The sequence below is a fragment of the Garra rufa genome, chromosome 9 (assembly GCF_049309525.1).
Source record: "Garra rufa chromosome 9, GarRuf1.0, whole genome shotgun sequence".
Taxonomy (NCBI): domain Eukaryota; kingdom Metazoa; phylum Chordata; class Actinopteri; order Cypriniformes; family Cyprinidae; genus Garra; species Garra rufa.
This window is the reverse complement of record NC_133369.1, coordinates 49900231-49916646: the sequence shown is the minus strand read 5'-3', so window position 1 is coordinate 49916646 and position 16416 is coordinate 49900231. Positions and strand designations below refer to the sequence as shown.

Sequence of the window (16416 nt, the reverse complement as noted above, 5' to 3'; positions counted from 1 at the left end):
ATATGTGACAACAACGTTCAAAAGTATCAATTTTAAAATCACGCAAGATGTTGAAATTGTTTTAAAGCCATAATATAATATTCTGCAGTAGTAATTGTCAGCAAATTAGGCTTTAATAATTTTAATTCTGTGTGTAAATCATATCTGTGAAAAGGAATAAAAGTTTTACTGCCTGTAGTGTTCATTTTAACTGGAAACCGCAGTGATTCGTAAATATAGGTACATTTTTTCAGGTTTGTAGAAATGTATATACAGGCACATATTTCCAATGAGCCTAAATTGGTGTTTTCTTCAGCTTGAATGTAAAATGGAATGTCTCCTGAAAAGTTTGGGATGCCTGAGAAAAAGAAAAAGAAATACTCAAAAAAGAATACTAAGAATTTTTCTATCAATATTACATCTTCCAATCTGGAAGAATGCTTTGATTGTTCATTCTAGAAATGTGATTACAAAGGAGGATTAAATAATTTACAGTAAATTATTCCAGACTTATAATTAAGAGAAAACTACAAAATAGAATTATGTTAGTTTTGTCAAATTACTGTCTAGATTAAGGGAATTTATTGCACTATTATTTGCATTTGGAAATGAAAGAGATTTTAATAGATTTTACATACTGATGTATGAAAAATTTAAAGAAAGATAAGAGTTGTTGGAAGGCTTGCTAAATTCATACTAACTTACTAGAGTCAGTACAACTTGATGTAGCTTGCTTTTGAAGCAAAGTGAACAATTTGTTTTGACTTCATTGACCATCATTACATATTAATTATATATCTGTCTGCAGAATTATTTATAATAGATATTTAATATTAAATCAGTGCAGTGTGCTTTTAAGTTAATAGTACTAACATACGTCATTCTATTTCTCCTAGGTGTAAACCACTGTGAGAGGAAGGTATCTCGCTGTGCCAATGTAAAAAACCTTACTCTGGAAGACCTGTTAAGCTTAATGGAGAGTTTACCTGGGGAGAAAGTAAGCGAGGAAGATGTTCGTGCCCTGGTTCGTTTCTGTCCCTCACAACGTTACATCCTGCAGCTTCTACACTTGTGGAAGATTCAGAATGGAGGTCAGGACCTGGCCAAAGCTTTATTGCACAGTCTCCGCAAACTACATTTAAAAGGTGCTCACCGACCCCTTCTTAAAATTCTGAAGAGGATCAGTCGGATTATTAGTGAGTCATCCATACATCGCATGTATGAGAAGATGATTGTTAACATGATCCAGGACAACACATGTTTCAAAACCAAATTGTACAATGACTAATTATACTTTATCGAAGGACAATTTGAAACTAGTTATTTAAATGAAGAGAAGTTGTACATAGTTTTTGACAGTTCTGGGTTAAAAATGGACAGGGTTAATAAACTGATTTATTGTGTGGAGATGTAGATTTTTTTTTCTTTTCTTTTCTTGTGGCCTGATATTCTTGGTTTTATAGTGGACTGAAACTAAGAAATTGATTCCAAAATGAAAATTTAAGCCTAAGTTCTACAGACAATTAAACTTTAATTCAGGACCTGAATTAAAGTTTACCTGACCTGCTAAAAATCAACCTGTATGCTTTATTGAAGTTGTAAATAATGGAAGTTGGTCATGAATGTATAATAGCAGTTATGTTATATTTAACTGTATATGTTGTCATATTTTGTTTTGTTTATAACATTTTAAAAAGAATATTATTTATCAATTTGTCAGAAAACTGGACTTTATAAATGCAGTATATCATTTATTTTTGATTTAAGTATAGTTGTGACTGTTTTAAGTAGATATTGATGTTTACCACCACACATTCTCATACTGAAAGTATTCTCAAAAGTATCAGGTCTGCCACAATGTAAGACAACATTTTTATATACTTTGTTGTGTTTTATTGTGGATGCTGAAGACCCTTTATCTATACAGGGACCACTAGGGCTTAAGGCCCACAGTTACCATTTAGTCATCTATTGTTAGCCTACTAGACAAGTACCTAGGGACTTTGCAGGACCATGTTCTGACCCTGTAACCATGACAAACTTGTAAACTCTTTAAAACTGTTTGTTTTTCTAATATATATATATATATATATATATATATTTTTTTTTTTTTTTTTTTTTTTTTTACTGCCAGTGTACGTTTCCTTGTTTTTTTCCTTTAAAAATGAATTTTTTGTATTAATCACTCATTGCGTTTGTACATTATTTGACTCCACACTATTATATTCACTGAGAATATGGAGGTATCATACAGAAAAATATTCAAATATAGTAGGAAGCAATTGTGACCACTGGAAAAAGAACAATCCAACAAATATTTATGTATAAACAGCCTATCCATTAGTGGATGAAAATTAATAAAACAACTAAGAATAGAATTATATACATAAGAGAAGGAGTGTTGTGTACAGTATTGTTTCTGTTTTACAGGTTTTGTGCTTACTTTAGATCTTACATCATCTATTACTTTCCAAACCCTGTGGAAATCAAAGGAGTGCATTGGTGTGGGGAGTCCAGGAGTTCTCGGTAACACTTTCTATGAAGCCTGCATTTATAATACAATATAAGGGTATTCTTAAGGCATTATAAGAAATGTATAATGCATTATAAAAAATCTTATAATATGTTGTATCATCTCATGAGTATTCATAAGAACAGTTTTAATGTATTATAATGTTTTACTTATTTGTGGTTATAGCTTTTAAGAGTATGATTACCTCCTCCATAGTTATAACGTATTATAAGTCTCATATCTTGCCATGTTTCTCATGTCACTTTACTCAAAGCATACAAAGACCACTTATAAGTAATAATAATATTTCTCAAATTTCTCTTTCTCAAAAATAAGATCAGGTATTAGATAAATGTGTAATGTGACACATTTGTATTATCAGTTTGATTGTTTTGATGGTACCCTTTAGACAGCTTTTGATAAGTAACTGCAACTGCATGTCAGCTAACAGTAATTATTATTAGTAGTATGCAAAATATATGCTAACACTGTATTTTGATGGTTCCCCAAATGACAAACTGATTGTAAGTAATGCCTCGAGTTACTTTCGTAACCCTAGTTCCTCGAGGGAACGAGACGCTGTGTCGTAATGCTTAGGGAACGCCTTCAGTGTTTCCACGCTCTGAACACGTGTGTAATCCATCCAATAGAGAAGCAAGTGTGACGTCACGGGCATGGTGATGTAGAGAACCAGGAAGCTATAAACCACGTGCGGTGAATGTAGCCAGCAGCTTCTGCCACCAGGAGCGCTGCAGGGATGCCAGAATTATGGCTTAGAAATGCAGCGTCTCGTTCCCTCGAGGAACTAGGGTTACGAAAGTAACTCGAGGTGTTCCCCATTGGGACCATTGAGCTGCGTCGTAACGCTTTGGGAAAGATATGCCCATGCCGCCAGAATTGCAAAGCCCTGCTGTGTGGGCAGGCGCAAAGTCTAAATAAGCAGGGGCCACAGAGAGGGCCTAAAGGTCGCCAACTCTTTTTAGAGAGGAAATGGCAAGAAGGAAGATAGTTTTAAAGGACAAAAGTTTGTCCGAAATCTCCTCAATAGACTAAATGGAGGTTTACATAGAGCCTCTAAGACCACAGCCAAGTCCCAGGTGGGGACGTGAGAGCGTACTGGCGGCCTCAGCCTCAGCGCACCGCGGAGGAAACGTGACACCAGGGGGATTCTACCGAGAGAGGTAGGAACGAAGGGGACGTGAAAAGTAGCTATGGCCGCCACGTAAACCTTCAGGGTGGAGTGAGTAACGCCCGCAGGGAAACGGGCCTGCAGAAAGTCCAGCACTGAACCTACTGGGCAGTGGACTGGGTCAATGTGGTGCTGACTACACCAAAGAACAAAGACTTTCCATTTCCCGGTGTACAGTTTCCTCGTAGAGGGAGCTCTGGATTGGAGAATGGTCTCAACAACCTCGGCTGAGAGACCGGAAGCTAGGAGGGCCCTCAGGGGCCACACCCATAACTTCCATAGCTGGGGGTGCAGGAGTGCGCCCCCCGCTTGTGAGAGGAGATCCCTCCTGACAGGATGTTCCCATGGAGGGCCGTCGAGGAGGGAAATCAGGTCCGAGAACCATACTCGGCCCGGCCAGAATGGGGCTACTAGTTAGAGGCTGATCCCGTCCTGGCGCACTGTCTCCAGACGAAGCCTCGGCCACGTCTGTACCATGGCATCCAGTCCCAGGGGAGCTGGATGACTCAGAGAGAACCAAAGGGGACATTGCGTCGTCTCCTGCGTCACAACTTGGGCTTGTCCAAACTTGGTCCAAATGAGCTCCACCAACTCGGGGTGGAGTCTCCATTCCCCTGGCGTCGGCCCCTGTCTCGACAGGATGTCTGCTCCCACATTGAGATGCCCAGGGATGTGAACTGCTCTCAGCGAGAGGAGTTTTCCCTGGAACCACACAAGGAGCTGGTGTGCCAACTTGTTCAGAGGGCGTGAACGCAGACCTCCCTGGTGGTTGATGTGTTGTGCTGTGTTGTCGGTGCGGACCAACACATGGCGATCTCTCAGGTCTGGGAAAAAGTGTTTCAAAGCCAGAAACACGGCCTGCATTTTCAGGCAGTTGATATGCCAGGTAAGATGGCGACCGCTCCACAGACTGCGGGCTGAGCAGCCACTCATGACCGCTTCCCAACCGGTGAGGGATGCATTCGTCGTTAATGTTACATGACGACACGGAGCTCCTAACACTGGGCCCTGAGATAGGAACCAAGGTTTCCTCCACATGTTTAAGTCATTAAAGCAGCGCCGCGTGACCTAGAGCGAGAGCAGCGAGGAAGGAACCTCTGGAACGCTGCCGCTTGTTGCCTCGACTGATGGAACCTGTCGAAGACAGATGAAACTGAGTCGCTGAACAGGCCTGAGGGCACAAGCGGGGCGTCAAGAAGGTAAACCCTGTCCTTGTCTTTCATATCTGACAGGGTCAGCCAGAGGTGTCTCTCTGCGGCCACCATGGCTGCCATGGACGGTCTCCTTGGTGGCACGCAGAGCTAGATCGGCGGTACGACGCAGCTCGCATACGTCGTCTGCCTTCACTTCCTCACCCTCATGCAGCTCTTTCAGCAAGTCGGCCTGGTATGCCTACAACACCGCCATGGTGTGCAGGCAGGAACCAGCCTGACCAGCTGCCGAGTACCCTTTACCCAGCAAAGAGGATGTAGTGCGGAGAGGTTTGCTGGGTAATGCCGGGGCTTTCAGAGACGATGCCGAGCCGGGTGAGAGATAGCTGGCGAGCATCTGCTCGACCCGTGGCACCGTTCTGTATCCGTGCTCACCCATCCCAACCACATTGCTGTAATTGGAGGCGGTGGGAGAGTGAACACGGGCCGAGAAGGGCTTAGTCCACAATCTCGACACCTCGGTGTGGAGATCAGGAAAAAACTGTAAGCCCCGGCGTGGAGGTGGTGGCTTGGAGCTCAGAAACCTCTCGTCTAATCTGCTTTTAGGCTGCTCCGTGGGAATATCAGCGGGCCAGTCAAGATTTAATTTGGCAACCGCACGAGTCACCACCTCCAAGAGCTCCTCATACTGCGCGGTCCCCAGCCTCCTCGAACATCTCGACATCTTCCTCCTCGGAGGAAGATAGCCGGAATGACGAGTGCTCTTCCTGGAGGGAAGGAACCGTAAGGGCTTCCGATCTAGAAAGAGCAGAGGATCTAATAAGGGAGGAAGGAGAAAGGGGCTCGTCCGTCTCCGTTCCTGTTAAAAGATCTATCTGTGATCCCCACGAATGCAGGTGCCGCTCCGCCTCAGCGGAAACGGGACCCGATCCGCGAGGATTGCTAGCGAGGGCTCCTTTCTCAAAAAGAGCCCTCCGGGAGCGAAGTGTGCGCAGCGGAAGCCGCAAACAAAACCTCAAAGGCTGACTGGGTGTGCCTCGCCCCCAAGCAAACAACACACAAACTGTGTGAATCCTCTGCCGTGATGTAGCGAGGGCAGGGAGGAACACACTGTTTAAAATGTTTGCTATTGACCTTTTTCTCATAAGACATGTCAACACTCAAATAAAAGTAGAGCAAACTGGCCCTGAAAAGCAGTGTTGACAGACAAAACACACAGAGCGCGACTGAAAGACAGAAGCTGCCGGCTGCGTTCACCGCACATGCTTTATAGCTTCCTGGTTTTCTACATCACCCCGCCCGTGACGTCACACTCGCTTCTCTATTGGACAGATTACACGTGTTCAGAGCGTGGAAACACTAAAGGCGTTCCCAAAGCGTTACGACGCAGCTCGACGTTCCCGATGGGGAACTTTGCAAATATGTAAACCTTCTACCTAGCCTAACCTTAACCTAAGTCTACTAATACTCTAAGGAGTGTTAGTTGACATGTAGTTGAAAAGTTGCTTATAGTCAATAGACTAAGGGGACCACCAAAATAAAACATAATATAACTGTAAAAAATAAATGTAATATGATATAATAGTCCATTATAAATTAGGTAGATTAAATATGGCGTCCATTGTGTGTTATAAATAATCATGATCTTAAAAGTTATAACCTCAAATACTCAAGTATTATAATGTATTATAATTGTTGTTATGAGTATTTATGAGATGACATAACATATTATAAGGTTTATTATAATGCATTATGCATTCATTATAATGCCTTAGAAATACCCTCATAATGTATTATAAATAGGGGCTTCATAGAAAGTGTTACTGAGTTCTCCTTTTAGATGACTAATGAGTTACAAATGAAAAATGTTCATGTCAGATATTTACAAATGGTATTACTGTAACTTCACAAATCATTCCCATGAAAATACCAAAGTGTAAATGCCTTCCTCCTGTTAGATCCTGCCTCCTGCCTTTAAATCCTATAAAGTTGTACTTAACATCCCAGCTTGTGAAAACTTGTTAATATCACTTGTTACTTCTGTGTACAGTAATTCTTAGTTTTTATAATTCCATTTCACTTTGTTATTCTTCCCTTTTCGCTTAAAACAATTACATAACAGGATTCTACCCAGTGGCACAAAAATGGGATATGCAGTATATGCAGTGCATAGGCGCCGCACAGAGGGGGTGTCATTTTGCCTAAATAATTTGATGAAAAACTCAAGAATAGGAAAATCGAGTACATATCAACTGCCTTTGACACACAGACATGGTCACATGACCAAAATGAATAGAGGAGAGAAACATTCTGGGGAGCAGAACAGAAAAGACAAAGGGAAGAAAAAAACAATGCATTAATATGAAGACAGCAATGCCCAAGTGAACTAAAAAAGTTTTGTAAGCCTATTTTTTTTTTTTTTTTTTTTTTTTATTCTAATTTATTAAGTTAATTTACCATTGTTGCCTAAGAGGGCAAAGTGAGTAATGTTAATATCAATTCATTTCTAAGTATCTCTACTGATCAAAACTAAAATAAAAAAGTCACAATATGTTTGTGAATGGGTGTTTGACTTACATTTAAAAGAAACTAAGAAGATTTTAACAAGGCTTTCCCCAAAATTTGCCATTTTAAATTTAAAATAGGCCATTTGTGTGATTCATGTAGATCCAGTGAGTTTTTAAAAACTCAAAACATGTGGGAAAAAAATATATATTACGGAGTGGAAATGGTAAATGAGACAACGAGTGATTCACTGATATTGCATACCCCTCAGCAAATGCGCCGTTGCGCCCCTGCTTCTACCTTCCTGTGCAACAATGTACTGATTCCAACTTTAGATGGAAGTTTGGCGTTTTGTTGTACATTATGGTAGGGCATAATAGTATTATGGCTTTTTTTTTAAGTTAAGTGAAGTGCTGTTCCTCTCCTCGTAAGAATTTCTTTTAAATAGTTACAGTGGATGACCTCAGAATTTTTGGTAATCACATGTTATAACTGTCATTGCTTCCAGTTTCATTGATATTTACGACTGAGAAGTCAAATGACCTTTACTTTATCAAAGAGCTGTCCATGAATTGAATTTGTATCCATGGTATATCAGAAAATTATTAAAAGTGGTTTGTGTGAGGCCTAATTATAGATCACAGATTCATAAAGATAACATTAATTCATTGATAAGCTAATGTATTACTGGATGCACTATGGTAATTAAATGTTTATTTCACTGGATAATATAAAATGGTTGTATGGTTCTCTGTATCCTCATAATATATTACTTAAGTGGTGGGTGTGTAATGAACTAAATCATGCACTTCAAACTTCTTCTCAGCAGTCCAGCCTCTGTGTGGGTGGGAAATGATACATTTAAAGAGATGAAAGCTCTTAGTTCTTCCTATGTTGTCAGGACGAGCAAGAAAAATGGGTCCTATTTATGTAAGTACAGTAGAGTAATACTAATTAGCATTAATTCAATTTGTAATTTTGTGTACAACATTTGTGTTGTAAATGTAAGTGAACATGTACTATGGTATTACTTTACATACAGTGTACTTACATTGTACATATAGAGATGGTACTGAGTAATAACTACTAAGGTTTAATATGAGTTAAGGTTGAGTTATTTTAGTGTGTTACCTTGATGGTGTTTTGTGTGGTTAATACTGTGCTTTGAATCTTTAAGCTGTGCCAATTTGCTGCAAAGTCTGATTTTGATTAAGTAATTTTGTTGTTTTTCCAGTGTGGTTTTCCACTTTTATTATAACAAAATACAGTATTACATAGTTACTGCAAATTAATTTATTTATTTACTATTCTAGAAATATTGCAGTGTTGAACAGCAGTTGGCTCTAGTACTGATGTTGCTATTACACAGTGACACATCGACAGTAGAAAACCTCACTTACCAGCACGAAGACCCGCTCACAAGGCAGATACTCACATGCACACGCTGCCCCCCTGGAACCCACATGAGTAAACACTGCACTGCAACTGAGGACACCGTCTGCTCACCATGTCCGAAGGACCATTTCACACAGTTTTGGAACTACTTATCAAAATGCCTGTATTGTAGCACTTTTTGTGTAGAAAATCAGTACATTAAGAAAGAATGCTCTACTACTAACAATAGGGTTTGCCAGTGTAAAGAAGGCTGTTTTTGGCAAACTGACTTCTGCATCAAGCACACAGAGTGTTCATATGGATACGGTGTCCAGCAGAATGGTATTTCTTGGGTGTTATGTTTTTCAGTATTTTGGTTTCTAAATTACATTTGTGAAAAGTTTTATTTTATTTTAATTTTTTTATATGTCTATAGGTACCTTACACAGTGATACAAAATGTGAGAGGTGTGAACGTGGCACCTTTTCTGCGGTTACGTCCTCGTCATCGCCATGTGTAAAACACACTGATTGCAAATTGTTGGATCTTGATGTGGTACTGAGGGGAACCAGCTGGCATGATAACATATGCTCAACATGCAAAAATCTACAGAATGATGGTAAATTGTCTAATTGGTCATCGATAACTCTGATACCAAGTCGTACATAATTTATATCGTAAAAGTACCTGATCTGACCCTTTAAATTTACTTTTTCTGCTGACCATTAGGTTGATTCAGTAGTCTTATTTATTCATTGCTATTAAATTTTTCTTACTTGAATTATTTTTTTTAGATGTTACCACACAAAGCATGTTTAATCTAAAACATGTTAAAAATTAATCGTAATTACCACATACGTTTTTTTATCATTACTTGCTATGAACGCTTTTTTATTATGAAGAACACACAAAAGTGTGTTTTACACTGCATGGCAAATAGTTTTATAAACTAAGTTGCTTAATGTTATAACAACATATGGGTTTGGAATGAAGAGGATGACTAAATAATAAAACTAAATTCTTATTTTGACATTTCACTTTTGGTTGAACTATTTAAATAGCTGTTTTAAGCTTATTTATATAGTACAGCAAAATGTCTGAACATGAAGACTAAGTCACTGTCTGTGTCTGTGCTGTTGTTGGTTTTTATTTCACATTTTTTGTCTAGGTGGTTTATCTATACTGAAAAAGTTCCTGCCAAACTTCTTTGCTCATGAAAAAATACGCCAGTCCAAACTGTATAGATTTGTGAGACATCGTCTTGGCCAGAGGCTGCAAGGGAAACATTCCGTCTATTCAAACCGATCACTCTTACTTCTTCCTATTTCAGAGTGGATTCGAGGTGCTAGCGTAGACCAGGTCAAGAAGTTACCAATGCAACTCAGAGATAGCAACATCCACAACAGTGCATACAAGCTCTCAAAAATGTTCAAGGAGGTAGAGGCCTTATATAGTAATTGTAATAAAGCAACAACAGCTTATAAATGAGCCTATGATTTTTTTTTTAGGTGTGTGTGTTTGTGGGCGGAGAGGAGAGGGGAAAGTTGAGCGGAATTCCCGCATAAAGGCCACTAAACAGAGATTTTGTTGATGTACATTGTGTTGCTTGTGAATGCACATATAGCACTGTCCTTTTTTTTTGTCTTGATGTGATGAACAAGCATGATATTATGTTTGGGGGATAAAAGAAGCATTAATCTCCTTCGAACCATAAATAAACAACTTGTTTGAATGTTTGAGTTGTGCTTTCATATTATAAAAAAAGCTCAAAACACAGAATACAAGGCTTCATCTCCATATATGTCCACAGTGTCTGAAAATGCAGCATTAATAATTCCAGTTCTTCAGCAGATGTGACAGAACGAAAGAGTCACTATAAATGCCATGGCTCATTTTGGGAGTTCCACCAGAGTGTGGCTTCAATTATCTTCTAGTGTTTCAGAGTACCACATTTCACTTATCTTTCGCCATGCTAAACAAGTGTAGAAACCATTAGAGGGAGTTCAAGCAGCCAGCTTACCACAAATGGAAGCAAGAATGTTTCTGAGTATTTTAACGGGAAGTCACATGGACAACTGGTAGGCTTTGGTCACTAAGCCATTAAAAAGTGCCCTTTGGTGACACATCAGGCTTGTTCCTCTTCCCTTTTTTGTATGTCTGTCTCTCTTTGTCCCTTTCTCTAGTGTAATTGAGCGTAACATTTTTTTTTAAACCACCAGGGGAACTCCATGTTTAGTTTCCACCATTCCTTTGTTTTTTTTGTTTTTTTGTTTTTTTTTGGCCTGAGGCCTATACTAAAATTAAAAACTAAGGAAGAAGTGAAAGCCATATTTTCACAGCAGGTCTTTCCCCTAGAAACAGGCCTCAGTTGCATGTGGACCAGCCTTCTACCAAGGCTCTTTCAGGTGTAGCCTTGTTGTCATTTGGTTCTTCAGACTTTATGACTGCAGCAGACACTTCTGACTAACAATGATTAATTACACTATTACTATAAAATTACTATAAATAATGGAGCATTTGTGTCTCTTTCACATACAATTGTGAGACATTTCATATAACGGATATTAAAATGTAGATAAAATAACATCTGATTTTTTAGTACTTTATTTCAAAGTATACATATGCTTGATTGACCTGACCAGATCTGCTCTGAGATGGTTGAGGGGGAAAGCACTCACACTACTGCAGTTATCCAAATGATGACTGAATGTGACCAATTATCATCTCCAGTTATCACAGATGCAAATCACAGATGAAAATGTGTAGCATATATGAAAACGTACATCCATGCTGTACAGGAATTTAGTACCTAGCATTTATTATTATTGTTATTGTTCAGTCAATTTTTAGAGTAGTACTGCCATCTAGTGGTGCATAAATAAATCTCAGGATATAATTTTAGGGAGTGTTACAAATAAGAGAATCCCCCAAGAAGGCCACACTGTACATTGCATTGTCTTGTTACTGTGATACAGCACAGGAAGTAATAATCTCATTAAATTTTAAAAACTATGCCTAAAATCCTGAAGAAGCCTAAAGGGGCAAATGACTACAGGGCCTCACCAATGGAAATTGCAGCCTTGGAATTATAAGGTTCTATGGATATGAAGTTCTGGGATATAAAGCTTCAAAGTTATTGCATGTAGCAAAAATGATATGGGGAACAAGTACATGAAAATGACAGAGACACTAAATGTATTCTAAAAGTACAAAAATTAAAATCCTCTCAGATTTGTAATGGAGATTTTGGGAACAGGTCATATGCAGATAGAACCTTCTAATTCTAGAAAGTAATTATAAAAGTTCTGCTTGGAATTATAAGGTTCTGTCTTGCAAAACATTAATTTAAGTAACAGTTTTCATGAAATGGAAACATAAAATTAGTGTTCTGACGATGTGTCGACATAAGAAAGGTGAAATTAATGCTTCCTATGATATTTATTTTATATTTAGCTTAAAGTTAAGTTAAGCTTAAAATATGCTAAATATTTGCTAAATATTTTGTCCAATGCAGATGTTATTTTAGGTAGGAATATGGTGGGTAAGTAAACACATTATTGCAGGAACTGTTTAAGTAGGTACTGTAATACATCTGACCAGGACTTCATTCCACAGAAAGTGAGACAAGTAAAATCTCTCTAGAGATCAGTATGTCTGATATAACCTGCTAACTTTTACTGTTGTAATTAGGACCCCATCAATTAGATCAGTGGTTCTCAATTCCAGTCCTCGGGACCCACGCTACTTTGACTAGAATCACTGGAGACCAAAAATGGAAAGCATTCTTCAGGTAAGGAGTCAGGCATGAATTACGCATTCAGAAAAAAACGTCTATACAATTAGATTACTACGTGTGGTATCCTGTAAGTCACGTGCCATCTTCTCTGTCCTCTTTTCCCAGGGGGAAAACTAGCGATCACAAGATCGTAGAATGAATTACAAAATGCGTATTGGCATCAAAAGGCCTAATAACAGTAAACACTGAAGTTATTACTAAGACATCATTAACAACCAGGCTAGAACAAAACAAAAACAAAACAAACAAAGTAGGAGCGCAAGCAACAGAGCGCTTGTCCCAGCGTCTCTTTAAACTGTAATGGGAGACTGTGATTGGCAGCGAGGGAGGCGTCGTCACGCAGGTTAATGATTAGGGACATCCACCTAGTTGAATGGCAATCCAGGGGAGTAACCTGAGAGAACTGACAGAAAGAGAGAGAGAGAAAAAAGAGTGCAAAACACCGGCAAACTCATAGGGCCGTAACACACTGAATTAGATTGTTGATTATTTGACTAAGGCTTAATATTGTAAAAAAAGTCTTTAAATTGCAAGAAAAGAGACTGGGGCGTCATGGTGGTGCAGTGGGTAGCACTGTTGCCTCACAGTGAGAAGGTTCCTGGTTCGAGCCCCGTCCAAATTGGCGGTGCAGATCACTCCGCTGCGGCGACCCCTGATTGAAGGGAGCAAGCCAAGAGAGAAAGAAGAAACTGCAAGCAAACAGATTATGTTTAAGATGTTTAACAAAGATTAACACTTAAATGCATTAATGTTTCACTAATCATTACATATTCAGGTCTTTATCGACCTGGGCCATAGCTACATGGTGTATCTGGAAAGTATTCGCAGCGCTTCCCTTTTCCACATTTTGTTACAGCCTTATTCCAAAATGGATTAAATTCATTATTTTCCTCAAAATTTTACAAACAACGCCTCATAATGACAACGTGAAATAGTTTTCTTTGAAATCTTTGCAAATTTATTAAAAATAAAAAATCACATGTACATAATTTTACAGCCTTTGCCATGACACTCAAAACTCATCCTGTTTCCACTGATCATCCTTGAGATGTTTCTACAACTTGATTGGAGTCCACCTATGGTAAATTCAGTTGATTGGACATGACTTGGAAAGGCACACACCTGCCTATATAAGGTCCCACAGTTAACAGTGCATGTCAAAGCACAAACCAAGCCAAGAAGTCCAAGGAATTGTCTGTAGACCTCTGAGTCAGCATTGTATAAAGGCATAGATCTGGGGAAGGGTACAGAAAAAATTCTGCAGCATTGAAGGTCCCAATGAGCACAGAGTCCTCCATCATTCGTAAGGGCCTTGTCTAGAGTGGTGACCAAGAACCTGATGGCCACTCTAGTTAAGCTCCATGATCACATGTGGAGATAGAAGAAACCTACAGAAGGACAAACATCACTGCAACACTCCAACGATCTGGTCTTTATGGCGGTGTGGCCAAACTCAATCCTCTCCTCAGTGAAGACACAAGAAAACACACTTGAAATTTACAAAAAAGCACCCAAAGGACCTTAGACTCTGAGAAACAAGATTCTCTGGCGTAATGAACCACAACTCTAAGCATTATATTTAAAGGAAACCAGCTCTGCTCATCACCAGCCTGACCAGCCTAGGAAAGTGGCCAAAACCCCTCTAAAATCAGCCTGCTGACCAGCTATGACCAGCTAAAACCATGCTGGTTGATCAGCTAAAACCAGCCAACCAGCCTAGGCTGGTTTTAGCTGTTTTTTTTTTTTTTTTTTATGAGGGTAAGCCATGGACTTCTTCTTTCGGATCGTTGAGTATTGTTTGGGTTTATCACTGTGTTAGTAAGAACTACTTTATGTTTTAGTTTCTAGTTCTAGTCTAAGTCTAGTCACGTTGTGTTGCCTGATTGCCTGTTACCCGATCATCTGCACATTTTGGATTTCATTACAATTTGTCTTGCCAGTTTGGACTCTGGTTGCCCCTCGTATGGACTATAATCTGTCTGTTGGATTACCCATATGATCGGTACCTTCTCCGAATTCATCCTGCCGTTTCACCTGTGCATTTTCACTGTTATCGGGGGCTGAATGACATCACGGTCAAGAATAGTCATCCTTTGCTGCTAATGTCTTCGGCCTTCGAACTCTTACAGGGGGCAACTATCTTTACGAAGTTAGACCTATGCAACGCTTATCTCCTAGTTCGGATTAGGAAGGGGGACGAATGGAAGACCACCTTTAACACCCCTACAGGTCACTTTGAATATATGCCCTTTGGACTTTCTAACTCCCCCGCGGTCTTCCAGGCGCTTGTTAATGATGTGCTCAGAGAAATAATCAACCGCTTTGCTTTTGTATACCTCGACGACATCCTGATCTTCTCCCAGAATGAGTGTGAACACTTTCTCTTTTTTTGATCTGCTTTTGATTCCTCCAAGCCTTTTCGTAAAACCTCGGCCTTTGGATTATGTTCGCCGTTGTTTGACCTTTACCTGTTTTGTGCTTTGACTCAGCTTAAGCAACTGTGACAGGATAATGAAACAATTATGCAGCATTTTTGGATCTCTTTTTTTGTTTTTTCTTATGAAGCTCGAGCAGGAGAATCACTCCCTAGAAGAATTTATAGCTTGCTGTATGCTTTCTATCAATTCAGCCACAGTGGGCGGTTCCATGCAAGCCTGCCCATGGCTGGTTCTCAAGGGAGTTTTGCCACTTTTATAGAATGGGTGCTGGAGTCTGCCTCATTGAGGAGGACATCTCCAGCCCTACTCCTTTTAAGGGTATGTAACTTTTATTATGGATTCCACCTCAGTCCTCTGACCCATTGGATCTGCCTTGGCTCCTAGCTCCTTTGTTTCCACCGTGGTCACTGGGTTCCCTCATCCCTCCATCTCTGCCTTGGTCAGTTGTCGACCTTCCGATGCCATGGGACTCCACTCCTCCAGCTTCGCCTCATCACTCTGTCCCTCTGGCTCTTTTAGGCTCCTCCTTCCTTCCGGCTCGGTGACTCTGCACCCAGGCTTTGAGGCTTGCTGTCTAAACTCATAGTAGGTGCTACAGATAGCCTATATGCACTTCAGGGAGGAGCATGGACCTCTCTAGTCCAGCAGACATGAATATGTTTTGGGTAGTGATATTTTATTACTCTGAGCTAAATACTTGTACATACAAATAAATAGTAAAATTAAGATTTGAATTTCAAAACAATCTGAACATTTTTGTTTCTCAGTTACAAGTTGCCTATATTTAGGTCACAAATACCTATAAAGTCACACTTTTTGATGCCATTGGTATAAGACAATCAAAATTGACAGCATACAGGCAAGTTGCCCGCTTGTATTCATCAAGAAGCCCTTACCTGCATGTGTTGTGTCAGCTATTGGTAGACAGTTTACAGAGGCAGGAAGGAGGGTCTCCTTGCCATCACCCTGATCATTAGCTCCCTCCACAGATTCTCAATTGGATTTAAGTCAGGACTTTGGCTGGGCCACTGCAAAACGTTAATGTTTTTGTCTGCTAACCATTTTTTTACCACTTTTGCTGTGTGTTTTGGGTCATTGTCTTGCTGAAATGTCCACTGGTGCTCAAGGCCAAGTTTCTCTGCAGACTGCCTGATGTTGTTGTTGAGAATTTTGATGTATTGCTCTTTTTTCATGGTGCCGTTTACTGTGATTAGGTTCCTTGGTCCACCGGCTGAAAAACACCCCCAAAACTTTAGGTTCCCACCACCATGTTTGACAGTGTGGATGGTGTTCTTAGGGTTGAAGGCTTCTCCTTTTTTACGCCAAATGAAGGCTACATAATTGTGGCCAAAAAATAAAATTTTTGTTTCATCTGACCATAAAACAGAAGATCAGAAGTCCCAATGATCCCAGTGAATCAGGGTAGTTAGAATGCTTTAGAACAGCTTGGACTATTTGGAATGGTATAGAAC

General features: G+C 39.7%; 2 protein-coding genes across 2 annotated transcripts in view; both read left to right on the top strand.

The window, feature by feature from the left end:
* LOC141343289 (tumor necrosis factor receptor superfamily member 11B-like) overlaps positions 1-2007 on the top strand; it is a 41601-nt gene extending 39594 nt beyond the window's left edge. Inside the window, exon 6 of the mRNA XM_073847883.1 lies at positions 876-2007. Coding sequence (XP_073703984.1) covers positions 876-1267 — 392 coding nt within the window. The 3' untranslated portion in view covers positions 1268-2007. The remainder of the gene's footprint in view (positions 1-875) is intronic.
* Positions 2008-8688: 6681 nt separating this feature from the next.
* Positions 8689-10064, top strand: LOC141343288 (tumor necrosis factor receptor superfamily member 11B-like). The gene is made up of 4 exons (XM_073847882.1): positions 8689-9052; positions 9147-9329; positions 9879-9958; positions 10041-10064. The coding sequence occupies exons 1-4, from the start codon at positions 8689-8691 to the stop codon at positions 10062-10064; spliced, it is 651 nt and encodes a 216-aa protein (XP_073703983.1).
* Positions 10065-16416: the final 6352 nt, after the last annotated feature.

Coding starts and splice junctions, on each gene's coding strand:
- LOC141343288 (XM_073847882.1), top strand. CDS start 8,689: ATGTTGCTATTACACAGTGACACATCGACAGTAGAAAACCTCACTTAC. Junction 9,330..9,878: donor CAAAAATCTACAGAATGATG/GTAAATTGTCTA, acceptor TTTTTTGTCTAG/GTGGTTTATCTATACTGAAA. Junction 9,959..10,040: donor AGTCCAAACTGTATAGATTT/GTGAGACATCGT, acceptor TTCCTATTTCAG/AGTGGATTCGAGGTGCTAGC.